General features: G+C 57.9%; 1 protein-coding gene and 1 long non-coding RNA gene across 3 annotated transcripts; one reads left to right on the top strand and one right to left on the bottom strand.

The window, feature by feature from the left end:
- The first annotated feature begins 939 nt into the window (after positions 1-939).
- Positions 940-17,145, top strand: RARG (retinoic acid receptor gamma). Of its 2 annotated transcripts, none has more exons than XM_030322709.1 (8): positions 940-1,181; positions 12,178-12,326; positions 12,548-12,689; positions 13,316-13,476; positions 13,665-13,841; positions 14,240-14,444; positions 14,888-15,046; positions 15,844-17,145. In XM_030322709.1, the coding sequence occupies exons 1-8, from the start codon at positions 995-997 to the stop codon at positions 16,041-16,043; spliced, it is 1,380 nt and encodes a 459-aa protein (XP_030178569.1). In that variant the 5' UTR covers positions 940-994; the 3' UTR covers positions 16,044-17,145. The 2 variants fall into 2 exon arrangements, with proteins under 2 accessions (XP_030178569.1, XP_030178570.1); XM_030322710.1 differs by lacking the exon at positions 940-1,181 and adding an exon at positions 7,365-7,781.
- Positions 14,677-17,950, bottom strand: LOC115519041. The gene is made up of 2 exons (XR_003970377.1): positions 17,901-17,950; positions 14,677-15,704 (listed from the first exon to the last, which is right to left on the bottom strand). It is a non-coding gene; the product is annotated as an uncharacterized LOC115519041 (long non-coding RNA).
- Between the last annotated feature and the right edge of the window lie 1,326 nt (positions 17,951-19,276).

Raw genomic sequence — 19,276 nt, 5'->3', positions numbered from 1 at the left:
GTTGACAAATGAGGAAACTAAATTCAGCAAAGAAAGATTAAGTAACACGCTCAAGGTCCGGCTAACAAGTGGTGGGGACCAACTCAGGGCACCTGGCTCCAGAGTCAGTGTTCCTACTCACTGGACTGCAACTCCTCTTCAGAGAGGTGTAGGGCCCCAAAGTTACAACAGAGATGTTTGCTTTTCCCGGGGTAATAGAGAATTTGAATATATATATGTATACACACACAGATATATATACATGTATATAGACACACATGTATGTGTGTGTGTGTGTGTGTGTGTATATATATATATATATATATATATATATTTTTTTTTTTTTTTTTTAATAAAGTAAGGTCTACACCCAACATGGGGCTTGAACTCACGACCCCGGGATCCAGAGTTGCATGTTCTACCACTAAGCCAGCCACGCGCCCTGAGAGTTTGGATCCTGGCTCCACCACTTACAGCCATGGGACCTTAAGCCAGTCACTTAACTTCAGTTTCCTCCTCTGTGAAATGGGAATCATAATTCCTACTTCACAGGGTTGATGTGAAGGTTGAATCAAGTGTCTAGCCCACTGGTGCTTAATGGTCCCTTCTCAGCTTGGGAGTCCTCTCTGCCAGGAGTCCTAAGACCATTATTCACTTTGGAAACCAGTTTACCTTTCCCTGGGGAGTTTTTCTCAACGTGTATTAGCTCTTGCCCTGCCCTCTACCATGTGGTAGAGGGCCCTGAGGCAGGGCAGTACAGACCCTGGAAGCATACAGGGAAAAGGCTCCAAGTGAGAGAGGGCCATGGGGCTTGGAACCTTAGGGTGATCATTCTCTCATCCCTCCCTTTCCTCTCTTTCTCCCTAGGACTCTTGGAGACCCAGTGGGCAGGCCAGGAAGGGCGGGCACGGAGCCTCCCAGGCTGGGGCAGTGGGCATGGGCGGGGGCTGTGGCTGAAGACCTCCCCCGCCCACTGCAGACCCCAGGGGATTCAGCCTCCCTCACCGCAGCTGCCATGGCCACCAATAAGGAACGACTCTTTGCAGCGGCTGGTGTCCTGGGGCCTGGATCTGGCTACCCAGGGGCTGGCTTCCCCTTTGCCTTCCCAGGGGCTCTCAGGGGGTCTCCACCTTTCGAGATGCTGAGTCCTAGCTTCCGGGGCCTGGGCCAGCCTGACCTCCCCAAGGAGATGGCCTCTCTGTGTGAGTCTCAGGGACCTTGGGGGATGAGGGCAGGTGGCAATAGGAAGACATTTGGAGGGTGGGTGCTACAGAAAATTGGCACCCTAGTTAGCAAGACTGGCAGGGATGGGGGTTTGATCTAATGGAGTAGATGACAGGGGTGGCCATGACAGGAGGGGGTTTGGATGTGGAGCAAATGGCATTGTTTGCAAATGAGAGTTCTCTTGCCCAAGATGTCTAGAATGTTGGGGTCTACAATCGCCTCCCGAGTCAACCGGCAGTGGGGAACACTTTGCATGGGCAGCCAAGGCTGGGTCTGGTGAAGTCTGAGGCTTCTGCCTGCATGCAGTGGTGGGTACCAGGAAGCACCCTGGGGAATGGAGGAGTCTGGAAGGCCAACCAGCTGACTGTGATAGAGAGGTGATATTGTTCTGAATTAGGGGCAGGCAGCACGAAAAGGAAATGAAATGGAGCCAGGTGCCCAAAGATGTGTGGGGTCAGGAAAGTCTCTTGTTGGTGCTAGGGAGGGTGGAATCAGTTGCAAAGAAGGTGCTCTTGCACCTTAAGTAATCCAGGGAGGTGGAGGGGGTGTTTCCAGAAGCATCCTCTCCTCCAGCCATGTGTGTTCTGGATGCCTCCCCTCCCTCTAGGTCTGGCATGGTGCCCACGTGCTGCAGATCCCTACTTGTCCCTCAGGCCTGCCCTCTTTGGGTTAAGCTTTTGAGTGCTGACAGCAGACAAGCCTTAGGCCTCTCCTCTTCCCTCTGGATCTCCTTTCCTCCCACTTGGTAGTTGGTCTTCTTGACCAAGCCATTACAGGCGTGGGTGCCCATGAGCTGGAGGGCTGGACCGCCGGGTTCAGTGGGGTAAAGGGTGAACATGTGAGAAGCCCTCACCTGGAAAGAAAGAGAGGTGATGGGAGGAGAGACACAGAGAAGGGCAGCTCCAGAGGCATAGAAACAGAGATGGAGAAAAAAAGACAAAAAGATAAAGACATCCTTTATAAGCTCCACAAGCTCAGGGAGAGGGAGGTGGGAGAAAGGGGCCCTGCCTTCAGGAGGGGCAGTCGGAGGGTCGTGTGTATGTGTAAAGAAAGGGGTGACTAGATGGGGCTGGCAGCTTTAGTGGAAAGACTGTGCTCATCTGGAGAAGGCGCGCGTGTGTGTGTGTGTGTGTGTGTGTGTGTGTGTGTAGACCACATGCAGTTGTGTGTGCACAGCATGTCCCCGAGACTCTGCTCATATACAAAATTCCAGTGTGTGCAACAAAGAGTCAGTGTGAGGAGTGAGGCGGTATTTAATAGGGCTGCTGACGGTGTGTCTGGTGTTTGGTGAGACCTGCCAGTGGCATGTCTGTAGCCCAACAGGGGTTATTTGGGTGGCATGCAGGTGAACAGGAGAGCACAAAGCCCCCCTTTTTGGAAACCTCAGCTGGGCTTCCCCTACCTCATTTACACCCCATGAATCTGTCCCAGGGCCTGGGGAGGTAGGAAGAAACCATCCTCCCACATGAATGTACTTCTTGCAGAGAACCACACGACTCGGTCCCTTGGGACTTGAGTTTCTCAGGTTCTGGGAGAAGCCACTAAGGCAGAGGGAGGAAGGTGGGAGAGGAGAAAAAGAATGGTAGTGGGGGAATGCTGAGAGCCAGTGGCCAAGCCCCCAGGGAAGCTCTCCTTGGGCCCCTGTGCCCTGGACGCATGGAGATCAAGGTCAGGGATCAAAGTAAGGTCAAGACTGGGGAAGGGGTCACCCTGGGCTCTATCCCCCAAGGCTGCCCTGAAGGAGGGGGTGGGGGCCAAAAGGAGAAATCCAAGGGAGGAGCCAGAACCAAGGCAGGTAGCTGGAGAGGGTGCGGCTGGCAGCAGGAGACAGGCCCGGGCAGAGAGATGTTGGTGGGGTGGGGAGGAGGGGAAGGCTTGGGTCCAGACAGCCTGCACGAGAGTGGAGCATGCAGCACCCAGTGGTAAATGAGGAGGCAGAGGGGAGAGGAAGGGATCCTGGAGTCTGGGAGACCTCCCACAGTGGGAGAGAAGCTGAGGGGTGAAAAGGTCTAGTCTCTCATTTCTCTGACCTGCTGTCCCTTTTTTGCCTGGAGCCACCCAATGGAGGGGGATTGGAGGCCTAAGTCTGATGCCAAAGCCACACTCACCTTGAGTCTGTGTCTCTCTCTTAGTCTATGGGAGGGAGGGTGGTCCATGAGAGAACCTGCAACTTCTCCCTGAGGCTGCCTCCAGGATCCTACTGCTGGGTCCCTAGCACCTTGGAGACATCCACGTTGAGAAGGGAAATCTTGCCCCACCCCTGGGGTTCTCCAGGGGCCTGAGTGGGTAAGGCAGGCATCTCAGAACCCTGTGGTGGAGGAGAGGAGGGGCGGCGGGAGGGGGGCATGTGCTGCAGAGACAAGCACAGGCCTGTGTGCATGGGAGAGCAGAGGTGTGTATGTGTGTGCACGTGCGTGTGCTCACACGTGTGCATGAAACCCTGGGGTCCGTGTCTCTTTGTATCTCCGTGCTTATGAACACTGATGTGTTCTGTTTGCTTTGACAAGACTACAGGGAACAGAGTGGGTCGGGAGGGACCCACTTCCCTCTTCCCCCTCTCGAGGAGATGTCTGTGGTGGTGAGGACCTAGCCCTGTTTATCCTCTGAACTTGGTGACGGTGTCCCTGGGGCAAGGAGCCCAGGCGGCACCACACTAAGTCACATGGAGAAACTGAGGGCAGGCTGGCACGGGAAGAAAAAGAGTTCTACTTAAAAGCAACTGAAAAAGAGAGACTCAGAGACCTAAGCAAGGTGACAGAGCACTACACAGGCCAAAAGGCACAGACACAGAGAGAACCCAGACTCTGGGAGAGGCCAGCAGAACAAGCAGGCGGGTAAGGGTGGCAAGCAGGCGGCAGTGAGGCCTCCTCCAGGAAAAAACCCCAGCCGACTGCCTCCTTCCCTTCCCCTCCCCTCCCTGGTCTCCGCCGCTCAGGCTCGGGCTCCAACTCCAGGCCTACACAAACGGGGCTTTGATTGCAACAGGAAACCTCTCCGGCGGGGGGAGCTGGGCAAGCCGCCGCCGCTGGGGCCCAGGCTGCACCCCCCCTCTCCTGGCCCCCTACCCAGTCCCAGCCCCCATCCTGCCCAGCGCTCCTTACACCCCTGCTTTGGGCCCCGTCCCCCATTCACACCTCCCTTCTCTCTTCTGCTGCCCCCTCCTCCAGAGACCCCTCCCCACCGCCCTTCAGGTGGGACTCCTAAGTTAGGACTTACCCTTGGGGTGGGGCTTCTTGCTTTGAAATGCCCCCTCTTCACCTTTTTGAGGGAAGGTTTTGGAAGAAAAGGAGAATTTAGTGGGAGGAATTCAGAGCCAGTTATCCTCCAGCCCCATCCAGAAGGTGGCAGGAGGGGGGGAAAAGGAGGGGTGCATAAGGAGTTAGCTGTTCCTCCCTCCACAGTCCCTCGTTGGCCAAACTCATCCTTGCCAGGGTTGTAGAGGCTCTGAGGGGTGACCATACAAGACTCTCAGTGCTAATGGCCTTGTTAGTGGGGGAGGGGTATGCTTCTCTTTGCCTCCGGGGTCTTGACTTTGTGGGGCTCTAGTGGGGAGGGGTGCACTGTGATGGTGGGGATCATAGATGGGGACGGGGGTGAGTCAGGCAGCAACCCCCCCTCATACTCCCACCAGGCTGGTGGAGAACATCTGGTTCCCATGAAATGCTAGAAGGCTAATGGGTCTAATTGCTGCAATAAGGGCTGGGGGGACTTTGGGGATAAGAGGGGGCACTAGATCCCCCCATCCTCTTACCTTCTCCTCAAGGCTGTTCTAAGTAAGACTGCCTAGAATGGGGGGTTGGGGTTGACGGGAAGGGTGGGCCTGGCACTCTAATGCCTTGTCCCTTAAAGGCCCCCTCTCCCTGCAATGCCTGGGAAGCACCACAGATGGGGTGATGAGGAGTGGGGTGCATCTGGTGAAGAGAAAGGGGGGGCTATTGAGGACTCATGACTTCCTGGAGCCCTCCACCCCCCTCCTGTGCCCCACTCCCAACCCCCCTCCCTGTGGCCTGGCCACTTCTGGTTCTAATTACCAACCAGGCAGGCTTGACTTAATTGGGACCTTTCAGATTTGGGAGGAGGGGGGGGGTACTGACAGCCTGGAGTTGACTAATCAGGGCTCTTTCCCCCTGGTTGGGGGGTATTTCCCATTTTGTACCTAATTTTTTTTTTTTTTACCACTGCCCAGATTCTGATTCAGAAATCTATCATCCCCCCCTTTTTTGGGGGTGGGGAGGCTGGCTTCAGAAATGGGGTATTTCAGGTTGGGGGCAACAGCAAGGAGCTCACACTGGGTTGGAAAGAACACTGCAGTCCCGCTTCATCCCTTCTTCGAGCCCCCCAATCAGGCCTGGCACCCCGCGCCGCCCCCCGCATCCACAAGCCTGGCCCTCCTTCCCAGCCCTGCCCCCCCCTCCCCGTACCCGGCCGCCACCCCGGCCCCTCCTCCGCGCCCGCCTTCCCTTCCCTGCCTACTCTGGCACCCCTTCCTGCTTTTCATTCTTCCAAACTGGCGCCCCACTCCTGCAGCACCCCCAGTGCGCCCCCCACCCGGTACAACAGATTCTTAGAAAAGCGCGCCCCGCCCTGGCCCAGCCACAGCCGCCAGGCGGGGGAAGGGGCCGGCCGGGCGCCTCTCCCGCTCCCCCGGCGCTCCCCGTGTGAGCCGCGCTGACAGAGCCGGCTGGGCCGGCCCGCCGGGCGGCCGGGCGGCCGGGCGGGCGGGGCGCGGGGGAGGGGGCGGTTTCCGGGAGTCGCCGCCGCTGGAGCTGTCCCGGGGCCAGGGTCCCCGATTCGGCCGGGCGGCTAGGGCAAACTCTTGACGTGGCCAACCCCCCGCCCCCCTCACCCCTTGCTCCGCCGGGCGAGGGCGCTCAGTGCCCGGAAGGGGCTACCGAGGGGACAGCGAGGCGGCCCTCTGAGATCTGAAGGGCACTCAGTGTGGCACTGAAGGGGAGAAGGGGCTGTTATTGCCAATGGGGGGGGATATGTAATGGCTGTGAGAACAGTTGACGACCGGACCCGCAGTTACAGCCGAGAGGGGCCCTTGGCAGTTTGGGGCAACTGGCACGGTAGAAAGTCTGGGGGAGGGGAGTTGGCACTCAGCAGGGCAGCTTCGTCGGAGGCGCGGTTGGCACCGTAGGGGCAGTTTGGGGTGGGAGTTTTGTGCTCTGAAAGTGAAGTCAGGTTCGAGAAAGGGGCAGTGAGAGACGCGGTGGAGCGCCAGGGGAGCATCGGTCGCGCGACGGGGCTACGGGGACTGGGGAGGGAGGCAGTCCGGGCCGCGGCGGAGGGAGGACAGCTCGGGCTAGGAGGAGTAGACTCCAGGCAGCGCAGGAGGGGGCGGGGGACTCCGCGGCGGCGCTGGCGACGGCCTGGGCGGGGTGGGGCGGGGCCGGGTCAGGAGGAGGTGAGCGCGCCCGGCCACCCGCCCCGAGGGGGGTTCCCGGAGAGTTCACGGCGGGAGCGCGCTCCGGCCCTTCGACCGGGGGTGGGGAGAACGGGAAGGAAGGAGGAGGCCGCGCGCGCCGAGCCGCAGGAATGTACGGTTCGGCCTCGAAGCGCGCGCGCGGAGGGAGAGGGAGGAGCCAGGCCTGGGAATGAGGGGGTGGAGGTAGTGCAGGTCCCCGGGCCCGGGAGAACTGCCCCGCGCTGGGAACCTGCATGTTCCCCTCTCCTCCGTCTTCCCTGACACCCCAGCCTGTAATGACTGGTGTGCAAAGAGTGTTGGGAGGGATAGGGGGAAAACTCAAAAGGAAATGCGTGTGCTTGGTTCCTCTATTCCTTCCCCCCATCCCGGACCAGGGCACGCGCCGAAGTGCAAATGCGTGCAAAGCCTCGGGGCTGTGGAGAGAGAATGCTTGCAAGCATTTTCCCGAGCCAGATGTGCTTGCACAAATATGTGCTTGCATAGATGTCTGTGTGCCTCTGTGATTTTATGTGCGTGCAGAAAAAATGCATGCGCACTATTGCATATTTGCAAATATGCGGCGCCTGCCTAGATAAATGCATGCACGGGTATGTGTCTAAGCAAGCGCGCGCGCCGGGTGCGAGTGTGTGTAAGTGTGCGCTCCACTCCCAGCTCAGCTCGTCTTAGTGCCCGGCCCCCTTCGCTCTCCAAGCCCCACCCCCCACCCCTCCGGGCTTCGCTTTTACAAAAGGTCTCCCCAGTGTTAGCTGCGGAGGCGCCCAGAGCGAGCCGGCCCGCGGCCGAAGCGGCGGCCCTGGCTTTGCGCCCCGCCCAGTCCCTTTCCCCTGCTGGGGATCCCCCTCTTCCCCGCCCACCCCTTACCCCCCATGCAGCCTGGCGCCCTATGCTAGCCCTCCCCCTCCCCCCCTCCAGGAGCGGGGCGCCGCCGGGGGAGGAGGGGGAATCGGCTGCGGGTCCTTGGTGTTCCTAGCACCCAGCTTCCCTCCAAGCCGGGTCGCGATGTACGACTGCATGGAAACATTTGCCCCGGGTCCGCGACGGCTGTACGGGGCGTCGGGGCCCGGGGCCGGCTTGCTGCGCAGAGCCACGGGCAGCTCCTGTTTCGCCGGATTTGAGTCTTTTGCCTGGCCGCAACCCGCCAGTCTGCAATGTAGGTACCAGAGCCCAGGGGTGGGGGGTGGGGTGCAGGAGAAGCAGCGGCTCGCTCTTTCCGTGTGTAAAAGGTGGAACTGGGGTGCAAGCGGAGATTCTCACCCTCTCTATGTGAGGGGCGGGTGTGTACGAAAGAGAGGTACTGGCCCTTTAAACGTGGGACTTCAGCGACTCCTTTGGGTGTGTGCATTAGTGTTTGGAGTGTGTGTGGTTTTTATGGTGGGTGTTTAGGTAGGAGCTGTGGTTGATGCCACTCCAGAATTCCTGGGGATAGGGAGAAACCGAGGTGTTATTGGTAGCTTGCGCCCGCAGGTCCGTGGCCCCGGAGAGATATAGCACCCAGGGCCGTGGGTGGCATTAGTAGGGTCCATGTGGGAAGTTGAGAGCGTAAAAAATATTTGCAGAGCGTGTGAATCCCTGGAGTGTGCGGCGCCTGGCGTCGGCAGTGTGGGTGTGAGGGTAGGGGGTCTCTCCACGCAATGTCGCCCTCCGACAGCGTTGGCAGGTCCTCCGCACGGCCCTATGTAGGGATGTTTGTGGCGTGAGGCCGGGAAGGCGTGTGCCCCTGCGTGGCTGCGGGGGCGGTTTTGGAAAGTGCTGCGTTCGAGAGTTCATCCTGTGTGTTCTTCGTGCGGGGTGCACCGGGTTGTGCACACAACCAGGAGAAGGCTCGGCTCTGGCGCCCCCTCCCCCATCTTAAAAAGCACTGTGTGGTAATGTGTATAGGATTGTATGCAGAGAGATGACTTTTTCCTAGGGCTCCAACACACACAACTTCAGTAGGAAGCGTAAAGTTTAAAGCAAAGCCTGTTTATGGTGGGGGGCGGTGGCCTGGAGGAGGCAGCGGCACGGAGAGTAAGACTACTGGGTCCCCAAATATCCATCTTCCCCTCTCTGTGAAATGGGAGATGCCAGGCCTGGGGCCCTGGAACCCCTTTCCAGAGCGGTAATAAAAAGCTGGGGACTGAGAGGCAGTAAAAATGAAGTCCAGATGAGAGGCGGCTTTGAAGCCTGGGCCGAAGTGCCTGGCGGGGGTGGGCGTAGGGAGGAGCCGAGAGGGGAGCCTGGAACACCCCCCAAATTTACCCCGGGCTGGGACCGCGCTGGTAGCCCGGTGCGGACGCCGGCGCGAGGGGCTTGGGGGCAGCTGGGAAGGGGCGGGTGGCGGGCGGGGCGGCGGGCGCTGGGGGAGTGCGCTCGCGGGGTCACCGAGCCCCCGCCAACGCGCCTCGCTGCTTGGCACTCGGCAGCGCTGTTTAGGAGTTCGGCTTTTTTTTTTTTTTTCTTTTTCTCTCCTTTCTTTTTCTTTTCCTTTTTCTTTTCTTTCTTTCTTTTTCTTTCTTTCTTTCTTTTTTCTTTTTCTTTTTCTTTTTTTTTTTGGTTCCAGGGCAGAGCTGCTCAGATTTAACAACTCTGAGACTGAAGGAGGGAGGTGGCAAATAGGAGACCGTACTTTGGGGTGGGGTGCGGCAAGAAGTAAAAGTGTGGCATTTATAGGGTGGAGAAAGCATGGAACTGTTCTTGCTTTGCACCAAATCCTGGTGAATTCTTAACCTTCCTTTCACTGTCCAATAGAAAGGGGAATTGGGGTATGTTGGGAGGGGTGCTGAGGTGGAGAGACTCCCAGGAGGGCTTTTTGTGGGGGCTGGGTAGGGATCCAGCCCTTTCCTGGAGCATGGCAGCCCCTCCCCCCCCCCCTTGGCTGGCAGTATGGTTTTGCATTTCAATTTGGACCAATTAATTTGGCCTCTAGGGTCTCGGTGGGCTTCAGGCCTGCTTCACACACTTTTAGAAAGTAGTTGAGACCTGTGTCTAAAGCAGGGAAGGAAAGAGGTCCCTTGAGGGGAGGGCCACATGGTGTGTTTGCGGGTGTTTGGCGGTGTCCTGGTGCTGCGCTGGCAGGCCCGGGTGTTTGTCTGGTAGCTGAGCTGCTCTCTTGCAAATGGGAAGCTGGATGTTGGGGGGCAGCTTTATGATTTGTGCATTCATTTCCACAGTGTGGCTGGAGTGAGTGTGCCTTTACCCCCGCCCGTGTGTGCTCTTCGGTGCCAGGGGGCCTGTTGGGACATAGGAAGCCATTGGTAGTATGTCTACTTTTGTGCCCTGACTGTTGTTGATGTGTGAGAGTGTCTCCAAGGAGGTGTGTATCAGATTGTGAGTCTGGGCTTCTCAGTCCTGCGCCTCGCAGCTGGGAGCGTTTACAGCCGGTTATAAAGAGTTTGTTTGAAGCTCCGCTCAGCCTGGCCAGGAATTTCCTCAATTTCAGCAATTTGGGCTTTAAAAGGAGAAAAACCCAGAGCCCACCCCCCTCCTCCCCAGCAGGGGCCCCTGCCTAGCCTGGGAGCAGCATCCCGATGGTGGGGTCTCAGCCCAGGGCTGAAGAAGGGAATCTGAGCAGGCTTGACCCAATTAGCCTTCTTGTGCCCTTCACCCTCAGATTGACCAGAGCCACTGGGGCGCACTCGAGGGTTCAGGGGGCCAAGTTGTGCCAGAGGGGTACCCAGAAGGGGTGACAGTACCACTCAGACAGGAAAAGCTGTCCCCAGGTCTGTCTGCTTGCGGCCCCCAGTCTTTATAATTGCCTGGCACTGCCCTATGCCAGTCTGACCGCACCCAGGGCCCTTTCGCAAGAGAGGAAATGAGGCAGCGCTCTGCGGGCAGGGAGGGCGTCAGCGCCTGAGTGAGCACCACCCCACGCACTGGCCTGCGGGCAGCACGTGTGCCCTCCTAGGACTGCAGGAGGGGTCCTGAAAGGCATTCCAGCCAGCCCCACGTCTCTCAGTGCCCCTCCTGGAGTCTCCCGCCCTGGGGCCTGAATAGACTCGAGGCACCTTCTTTCCTCCCCTCTCCTCTGTCCTTTTCCATTGGGGAATCTCACTCCAGCAGGATTCTTATGCTAATCGTGTCGGTGTGTGTTGGGGGGTGGGGAGGGCTTCCCTCCTGTGGGGTGGGTGGAGCTAGCCCGGAACCCCAGCATCCTGGGCATTCCTTCTGCCCTTCTGGCGGTATGGGGCGGACTTTTGACCAGGTGGGCTGCAGCGGGTTAGAAGGAAGAAGGTGCTCTTGAGGTGGGTGCGTGGGACTCTCCTTAGGGAGGGTCTTCGAGTTTTCTTGCGTTAACTTGGGCCCTCTAGGTTTGGGCAGCGGGTCCTACAGGTTGAATAATTTCTAGGTTTTTCTGCCTCTGAAGATGAACCACAGACCCCAACCCCCTCCCCAAAACCGAAAAAGGTTTACTGAGCAGCCTCCTGAACAGAGGGTGCCCACTCCCACCCCTTCCGTGTGGCGTGGGCCGAGGCCCCGTTTGAGCTGCGATTGGGTATTTGTGGGGAAAGTTTAGGAGTGAAGACATAGGCTCAGAGAGGGTCCAGAGATAGCTCCCCTCCCCCTCCCCCAGGAGCCCTGTTTACCCACTGTCACCTGACTTTTCCCGCTTTGCTACACCCCCAACCGCTTCTCAACCTGAGGCTCTGAGCAAATACCTCAGTCTCTCCTTCCCCGACTTCTTGACTTCTCAGACTCCCTGCCTGGCCACTTAGGTCTAGTCAGAGAACCTGAGAGCCTGGGCTCCACCATCAATTGGCAGTGTGTCCCAGGGCTGGTCACTTCCCCCCCTTGGCCTCAGTTCCTTCAGGTGTAAAATCGGGCTGTTGCATATCTGCTAACCTACTTTTCTTGATACCTGTGTCCCCTTTGCTCCACTGCTTCAGTGGTTTCTGGGAAAAAGGACATTGGCCATTATCTGGGGTGGGGGGGGGGCGGGTATGAGAGGGAGAATTTGGAGGATTATTTACCCTGTACTACTTGAGAGAGAACAAGGTCCTCTTTGACCTCAGGGTACCTGGGGTACTGAGTCATTTATCCAGGCGCGAGCTACAGGTGGCTGGTGCTTGCCTACCCAGCCCCAAATCTATTGCCTCAGGAAGAGGAGGATGATGGGAAGTAGATAACCCAGCAAGGTGGACCGATGTGACAGAGAGTGACTGAAGGGTGCAGAGCCACAGCCCATAATCCCTCCACCTACCCACTTCACAGCTGGGGAAACTGAGGCCCAGAAGTTAACTTCCAAGATGGCCTTGGCCTGGAATTTGAGGAACCTCGCAGTGTCATGAGGGCTGGCAGTATCTGAGGGCTCGGGCTGGCACTGTTGTGCAGGGAGACGGCCAGACTGCGGCGGGAGGCGCACTGGTAGCCGTCGTTTGGGACTTTCTGGAAGTGTTTACTATGGGGCCGTGCGTGGTTGTTGGGACTTTAAGCCGCTGTGGTGATGATGGTGTTGTCATCTCTGAGCTGGAGGGACAAGTGGGAATGGGGTGTGCCTGTGTAGTGAGGATGCCGGGGAGATCTGAGGGGTCCTTCTCCCCCGACCCTCATGTCATTGCTTTCCCCCTCAGCGGTGGAGACGCAGAGCACTAGCTCAGAGGAGATGGTGCCCAGCTCGCCCTCGCCCCCTCCACCTCCTCGGGTCTACAAGCCGTGCTTCGTGTGTAATGACAAGTCCTCTGGCTACCACTATGGGGTCAGCTCCTGTGAAGGCTGCAAGGTGTGTGCATAGTGGGGGTGGGGCGCGCTGGGCCTCCGGGTCCAGACCAGAGGGGCAGGACACTGTGCGTGGGTGGCCATTCCCACGGAGTGGGGAGGAGCTGCTTTGCACACACGTGGCTCGCAGGCTGGGTCCAGCCTGGGGCGACCCGCAGGGCCTGTGAGAGAGGCTGGTACTCCCAGCATCCTGCTTCACTGCCCACCCCCCACCCCCAACTCCAGGGCTTCTTCCGCCGCAGCATCCAGAAGAACATGGTGTACACGTGTCACCGCGACAAAAACTGTATCATCAACAAGGTGACGCGGAATCGCTGCCAGTACTGCCGGCTACAGAAGTGCTTCGAAGTGGGCATGTCCAAAGAAGGTAGGCCCCTAGCGCTGGCCTGAGCAGGAGCTCTCCCGCCCTCCCCTGTCATTGCTGCCCTCTTCCCACTGGCCACCCCCACTTCTCTGACCTCTGAGACCTGGCCTGCCCTGGGATGCTGCCTCCTCCCTGGCCAGTCCTGTTTGGTTAGTGCCATTCACCTAGGAGGCCCCACCCCTTGCCATTCTCCCCTCTCAGAGCTTAATCCTTCCTCTGAATGAGTGAGTGGGGGTTACCTACCGGCTCACTTTGCCCTGTTTTATGGGGAGGTTGGGGGGGGGCTTGCCAGTCCCCTCCCCTGCGCCATTGTGCTGCCAAGGCTATAAGTGGATATCCTGCCGCCCGCATATCCTGCCCCCCCTCCCTAGCTCCTGAGGGGTGACAGGAAGGGCAGGATGGAGCCGAATGGCTTTGGAAGGGAGCAGGGGCTGCAGGCCCTGGGTGGGGCTGGAGAGAGCCAGCCTGGGAATGGGAGCTAATGTAGGAGCTAGGGAAACTGAGGCAGTGGTTAGGGTCCCAGGGAGCAGATGTTCATGATAAGGACTGAGCGCATGATATTAGGATGAGAGGGGATACCCAGAGGGAGGTTCTGAGGGTCCCGACCCTCCCGTGCCTTTGCCCCCAAGCTGTGCGGAATGACCGGAATAAGAAGAAGAAAGAGGTGAAGGAAGAAGGGTCGCTTGACAGCTATGAGCTGAGCCCTCAGTTAGAAGAGCTCATCACCAAGGTCAGCAAAGCTCATCAGGAGACCTTCCCCTCACTCTGCCAGCTGGGCAAATATACCACGGTGAGTCCGGTGAGGGCAGGGGATTGTTCGCTTTGGGGACTAGGTACGGGTTGTATTGAGGCCATGGTCTGGTGCTGAGGGACAAGGAAAGGCAACAGAATGCAGAGTGGGGAGCTGGGGGTTTGGGTGGAAGGAAGATAGCCCCCAGGGCGGGGCTTAGCTTGCATTCCAACCTGCCCTCCCTATAGAACTCCAGTGCAGACCACCGGGTGCAGCTGGATCTGGGGCTGTGGGACAAGTTCAGTGAGCTGGCCACCAAGTGCATCATCAAGATCGTGGAGTTTGCCAAGCGGCTGCCTGGCTTTACAGGGCTCAGCATTGCTGACCAGATCACTCTGCTCAAGGCTGCCTGCCTAGACATCCTGGTAAGTTAAGCCCTGTGGCATGTCTCCCACTAGGCCTGACCCTCATGTGAGGCCAAGGAGTTGGTTTACCACAAAGATTTCATTATCTCTCCTTCCCCCTCCATTCTGGGACTCCCCAGATTGCCTTTAAACCCAAGCTTTTTTTTTTTTTTTCATCTTAACTCCCCTCCCCAAGACCCGATCCTACGCTTCTGGACGCTCTGCCTCCTTCTGACGCCCCTTCCCTCCCCAGGCTTCAGATTCTCCACCTCTGCCTTCCTCCCCATGCCTGCTGCAGGTTGCCCTCTTTCTGGACTTAACCTCCTCACCTTCCACGTACATCCCATTGCCTCTTCTCCCCACCGGACATGTGGTCCTCCCCAGAAACAGCACTAACCCTCCCCCTTGCCCACCTCCAGATGCTGCGGATCTGCACAAGGTACACCCCAGAGCAGGACACCATGACCTTCTCTGATGGGCTGACTCTGAACCGGACACAGATGCACAACGCCGGCTTTGGGCCCCTCACAGACCTCGTCTTTGCCTTTGCTGGGCAGCTCCTGCCACTGGAGATGGATGACACGGAGACAGGACTGCTCAGCGCCATCTGCCTCATCTGCGGAGGTGCAGGGGCGCCCCCTGGCGTTTGCTCAGACTCCTTTCCCACCACAGCCCACACCTGATCTCTGACCCGCCAGGAGACCTTGGTCCCTCTCCCTGGGATTGTTGCACCTGCCCCGTCCACAGACTTCTCAGACCCAGGACAGGCCCTCTAGCACCTTGGAGCATAGAACAAAAAGGAGAGAAGAGCCAGAGAGAGCTGAGGAGGTCCCAGATACTGGTGCCGAGATAGGGGTGTGGGCAGGAGTGATTTACCAGAGGGGAGAAGGTACAGGGCGTGGGGCAGGGGAAGTGGCCTGGGTAGGCCCAGGAACAATAAGGCAAAGGGCTGATAGGACAGAGTTTGGGGCTTGGAGTGCCATAGGTCAGGGACAGCTGGGGATCAGCCACTTGTCACTGTGTCCCCCATTTCTTTCTCTTTCACTGCACTGTGCTTGTTCCTGTAGACCGCATGGACCTGGAGGAACCTGAAAAAGTAGACAAGCTGCAGGAGCCACTGCTGGAAGCCCTGAGGCTCTATGCCCGCCGGCGGCGGCCCAGCCAGCCCTACATGTTCCCAAGGATGCTCATGAAGATCACTGACCTCCGGGGCATCAGCACCAAGGGTTAGTCATGAGGGAACCTCCCCTCTCTCTCCCTGGAGCTGTTGGTCTCCCAGCACAGGCAGGCAGACAAGCAGAGACAAGAACAGAGTGGGTGCGAACCGGGCGGCCTGCGCTCTGGAATCCTAGCTCTGCCACGGGCTCGTGGGGAGACTCTGGGCAAATTCTTTTACTTTTGGTACCTTGTTTTCATGTTTGTAAACCGGGCCATACTTACATCTACCTCATAAGCTATTGAGAAGGCTAAACGAGTTAACGCAACGGGCTTAGAACCGCCCTGAATTAACGACGCCATTCCCCAGTTGCGGTAGCTGCATTTCAAGTGCTCAGTGGCTAGTGATGACTGTACTGGACGAAGCAGATAATGCCATCATCGCAGAAAGTTCTGTTGGACATTGATGGTTCAGAAGGATGCCTGGCAGATAGTAGGTGTTCAATAAATACTAGCTATTGTTATGAATGTGAGTAAGAACAGGCCTAGCAACAATTGGCCAGTCGTGGACATAGGAGGATGGAGTGCCTGGGGAGTGGAGGTGACAGTTGGACTCGGTGTGATCTTTGAGGAGATGGTCTGAACAATGGGATGGCTTGAAAGAATGGCAACGGGCTTGGCAGAGAAGGCAGGTAGAAGCTGCAGGCAGAGGAGTGGCCCCCAGGAACTCTGCAGAAGAGAGGGTGAATCTGAGACAGACAAGTGGCAGGCTTGTGCTGGGAGCCCCTGGAAGGCCAAGAAAGGTTAGCGAGTTGGCCTCAAGGGGCATGGGCCTCTGTACCCCTGAACCTTTGTTCCTCTGTTGCAGGAGCAGAAAGGGCCATTACCCTGAAGATGGAGATTCCAGGCCCGATGCCTCCCCTAATCCGAGAGATGCTGGAGAACCCTGAAATGTTTGAGGACGACTCCTCGCAGCCTGGTCCCCATCCCAAGGCCTCTAGCGAGGATGAGGTTCCCCGGGGTCAGGGCAAAGGGGCCTGCAGCCCCCAGCCTGACCAGGGCCCCTGACTTCCCCTGCCGTGGGGGTTGGGGCTCCAGGCAGCAGACTGACCATCTCCCAGACACCGCCAGTGACTGGGGGAGGACGAGCTCTGCCCTCTCTCCACCCCTTCCAGTGAGCTCCTTGTTTTTGCCAAAGTTTCCAGGGGTGCCTCTGTGTTCATCCCCTTCTTGTTCTAACTGGCTCCCTTTCCTGTCTCGGGGGCCTGCCCTGCTCCCACCAGGAGAGAGGGCAGAGGAGTGAGCCTGGGTTTGGACTCTAAAATCTCGGCGCTGCCCCTCAGACACCAGGGTCCCAGGCTCCCCAGGGCAGAAGGAAGACCCTGCCAGTTCCAAAGCCCCTTCCTCTGCCAGGTGCTTAGGCCTCTGGGAGCAAACAGGAACACTAGAGACCAAAAAAGGGGCGCAGGGGGAGGGCTGAGCCCACCCTCTTGCCCCTGCCCTTGGTGCCTCATGCTGCGTAATGCACCTGCCGGGCTCACACTGCCCTCTGTGCCCCATCCTCGTGCCAGGTCAGGTTGGGGCAGGCTGGGCCCTGCATTTCTGTGGAGGGCCAGAGGGTGAAAGGGACAGATGCGCGTACATTCGGCACCTCTTTGCTTGGGCCCAGAGTTGACCTTGTGCCCTCCGTTACAAGCCCCTCCCCGAGCCCTGTCATGTGCCTTGGGCTTCCCCTGCCTCCCATCTCAGCCACCGGGGCAGGGACGCTCCTACACTACAGAGGGGCCAGGGGATCCCTCTCCCCCTAGTGCCTTACCCCCCTTGATCTCCAGAGCAGCTTGGCCCAGGGAGTGGGGGGTGGGCGCTGCTTAGCTGGTCCTTCCCTGACCCAGAGGAAACCTCTATTTATTTATTAGCTTTTGTTTACACCCTGGACTTGACCCCTTCCTCCAGGGGTCTTGGGAGGGGGAGCCCAGGGCCCCTGTGACCCCTCCCTTCTTCCTCCAATCCCCAGTTTGTATTTAGCTGCCAAATAAGATTCCCACTGGCTCCCCTTTTTCTCTGGGGGGTCAGGGTGCTGTTCCCTCCCCTCTGTTTACATCTCCCCTTCCCCGCTGTATCGCATATTGCTGAGTTTTCTATTTTTGCAAAATAAAGTGATGGAAACTCATGGCATGTGGCTCCCTCTGGGAAGTGGCAGGGGACATGACTAGCTGACGTGGAGAGGGACTGGGTGAGGAAGGTGAGCTCCCAATCTACCGGATTTTGCAGCTTTCTTAGGGAAACCAAGGAAATCGGATGAAATGTGCCTGGATGGCGGTGGTGGGAAAGTGGGGTAAAGGGAGCCCCCAGGAGCTTACCCCCGGAGGCGCGTGTCTGGGCCTCCTGCAGCCACCAGGTGTGTGTGTTCTTAGACTGGATGCGGTGGGCCTCTGGGGAGGTGTGAATGGGCCCGGAGGTCTTTTAAGTTGTCCCCACCCCCAGTTATGTGTATGTGCATATCTGCCCATCTCTGGGGAAGGGGTTCATGGAAGCTGCACTTGGTTCTCCGGAGGGTCTCTGGCCCCAGAAGAAAAGAACCGCAGCCTGCATCTAAGTTACAGTGTTTCTGTTTTACACCACCCCTCCCTTTACTTAATGAGCTCCCTGACTCTACGACCCCACTATCACCTTACAAATCACTCCCGCTGCCCCTTCTGACCCCATCCCACCCCGTGACCTCATCCCCATGACCCCACTGTTACCTTCTGTACTAACATCCTTGCCCCTCCATGCCTCCCCTCTGCAACAGCTCCCATCCTCAGCCCGCTCAGGCCTTCCCACTGTGCCCCTGGACTCTCCCCCCTCCCTCTGTGACTCCCCCTCCACGCTGCCCTCCCCCCACCCTGGGGCCCGCCTTCTTCCCTGGGACAGCACCCTGCCTACCTTGTACCTGGCCGCCTTCAAGAATGACCTGTGCTTGTGGGAGAGAGAGGGGTTGAGGATGTGGGAGTAGGGGAGAGAGAAGATTGAGGAAAAGCAGAAGAAGAAAGTGAAAGAAGCTCTAGAGGAAACCACAGGGCCTGTGGGGAAGAAGGGGTCATCACCATGGTAACCCCTGGTTGTGGGGGAAGGGTATAAGGTCCGGTAGCCTGAGGCCAGCCGAAGAAGCCCACCTCCCCCCCAGCCCTGTCCCCAGTTGCTCCCTCCAGCGGCTATACTCCTAAGACCCACCTGATGCTCCCTGTGTACCCACTAAGAGACGGGCACCTGGCTCGGTGCCTGGCTTGTCAGTCCCTGCTGCACAGAGTGCCCCTCCGGGCAGGTAAGACAGACCTGTGACAGATCTCACATCCAGTTCCTTCTGAGTTCCCTGTGGTCAAGTGTGGGCCAGGGCCAGGTATTTTCCACACCCTCTTCTCCAGACAGGCTTCATCCTTGCCATTACCGCACTCTCTGCCTCCTCTACGCCTTTCCCAGCCGCCACTGCTGTCTCTGCGCAGTGGCCTCCCAGTCTCATTCTCTGAGCCCGGCCCTGTGTCTTTCTCCAAGTTCCCGGTGCCCCAACCTTGGATTTCTCAGCCTCTCCGCTTCTCACCGTGTTACTTCTCAGCCACTGAGTCTATTTTCAAGCCCTTAGGTTGTGCCAGGCTCTCTTGTAAGCAATTGGTAGGAGTCCCCTCATTTGATTCCCGCAACAATCCTGAATGCCACTTGACAGATGAGAAGAAGCCACAGGAAGGTTAAGCAACTACCTAAGTTCCCACTGCTGTAAGTGATAGAGCCAGGATTGGAGCTCAGTCAGTTTGGCTCCAGAGCCCATGGAGTTAAGCATCCACCATCATACAGTGGGCACTCGTTTTTCAAAATTAGAGCCTGTCGCCACTGATTTCCCACTCATTCCAGGACTTACTACCTCCATATTTCTTCCTTGCTATTGTGTTCCTGTGTGAAGAAGTGGAAGGGTCCCATCGATTTGCCAGGCAGGCAGACCTGGGTTGAAAACCCAGACCAGCTAGTTATTACTATGTGGCCTTGGGCAAGGATTTTTATTTCTTACCTCTGAGCCTCAACGTCCACCTTTCCCTCTTAGCCTCTACATCTGTAAAATTTGACCCCGGGGGGACATTAACATACGGATATGTCATGAAGTTGTTGCAAGGATTAATGACAATATTGTGATATGCCCGGCATGTAGTAGGTGCTCAGTAGACAGACAAGCCTCCGTGCTTCCTTTCAGATCCCTGTATTGTCAACCCCCTTGGCCCAGTTCCACCCCTCTGGGCCCCACCTTCTAGATCAGTTACCCCACCACCCCGAAA

This window comes from Lynx canadensis, chromosome B4 (genome assembly GCF_007474595.2).
Source record: "Lynx canadensis isolate LIC74 chromosome B4, mLynCan4.pri.v2, whole genome shotgun sequence".
Lineage (NCBI taxonomy): Eukaryota > Metazoa > Chordata > Mammalia > Carnivora > Felidae > Lynx > Lynx canadensis.
This window is presented reverse-complemented; position numbering and strand designations above follow the sequence as displayed.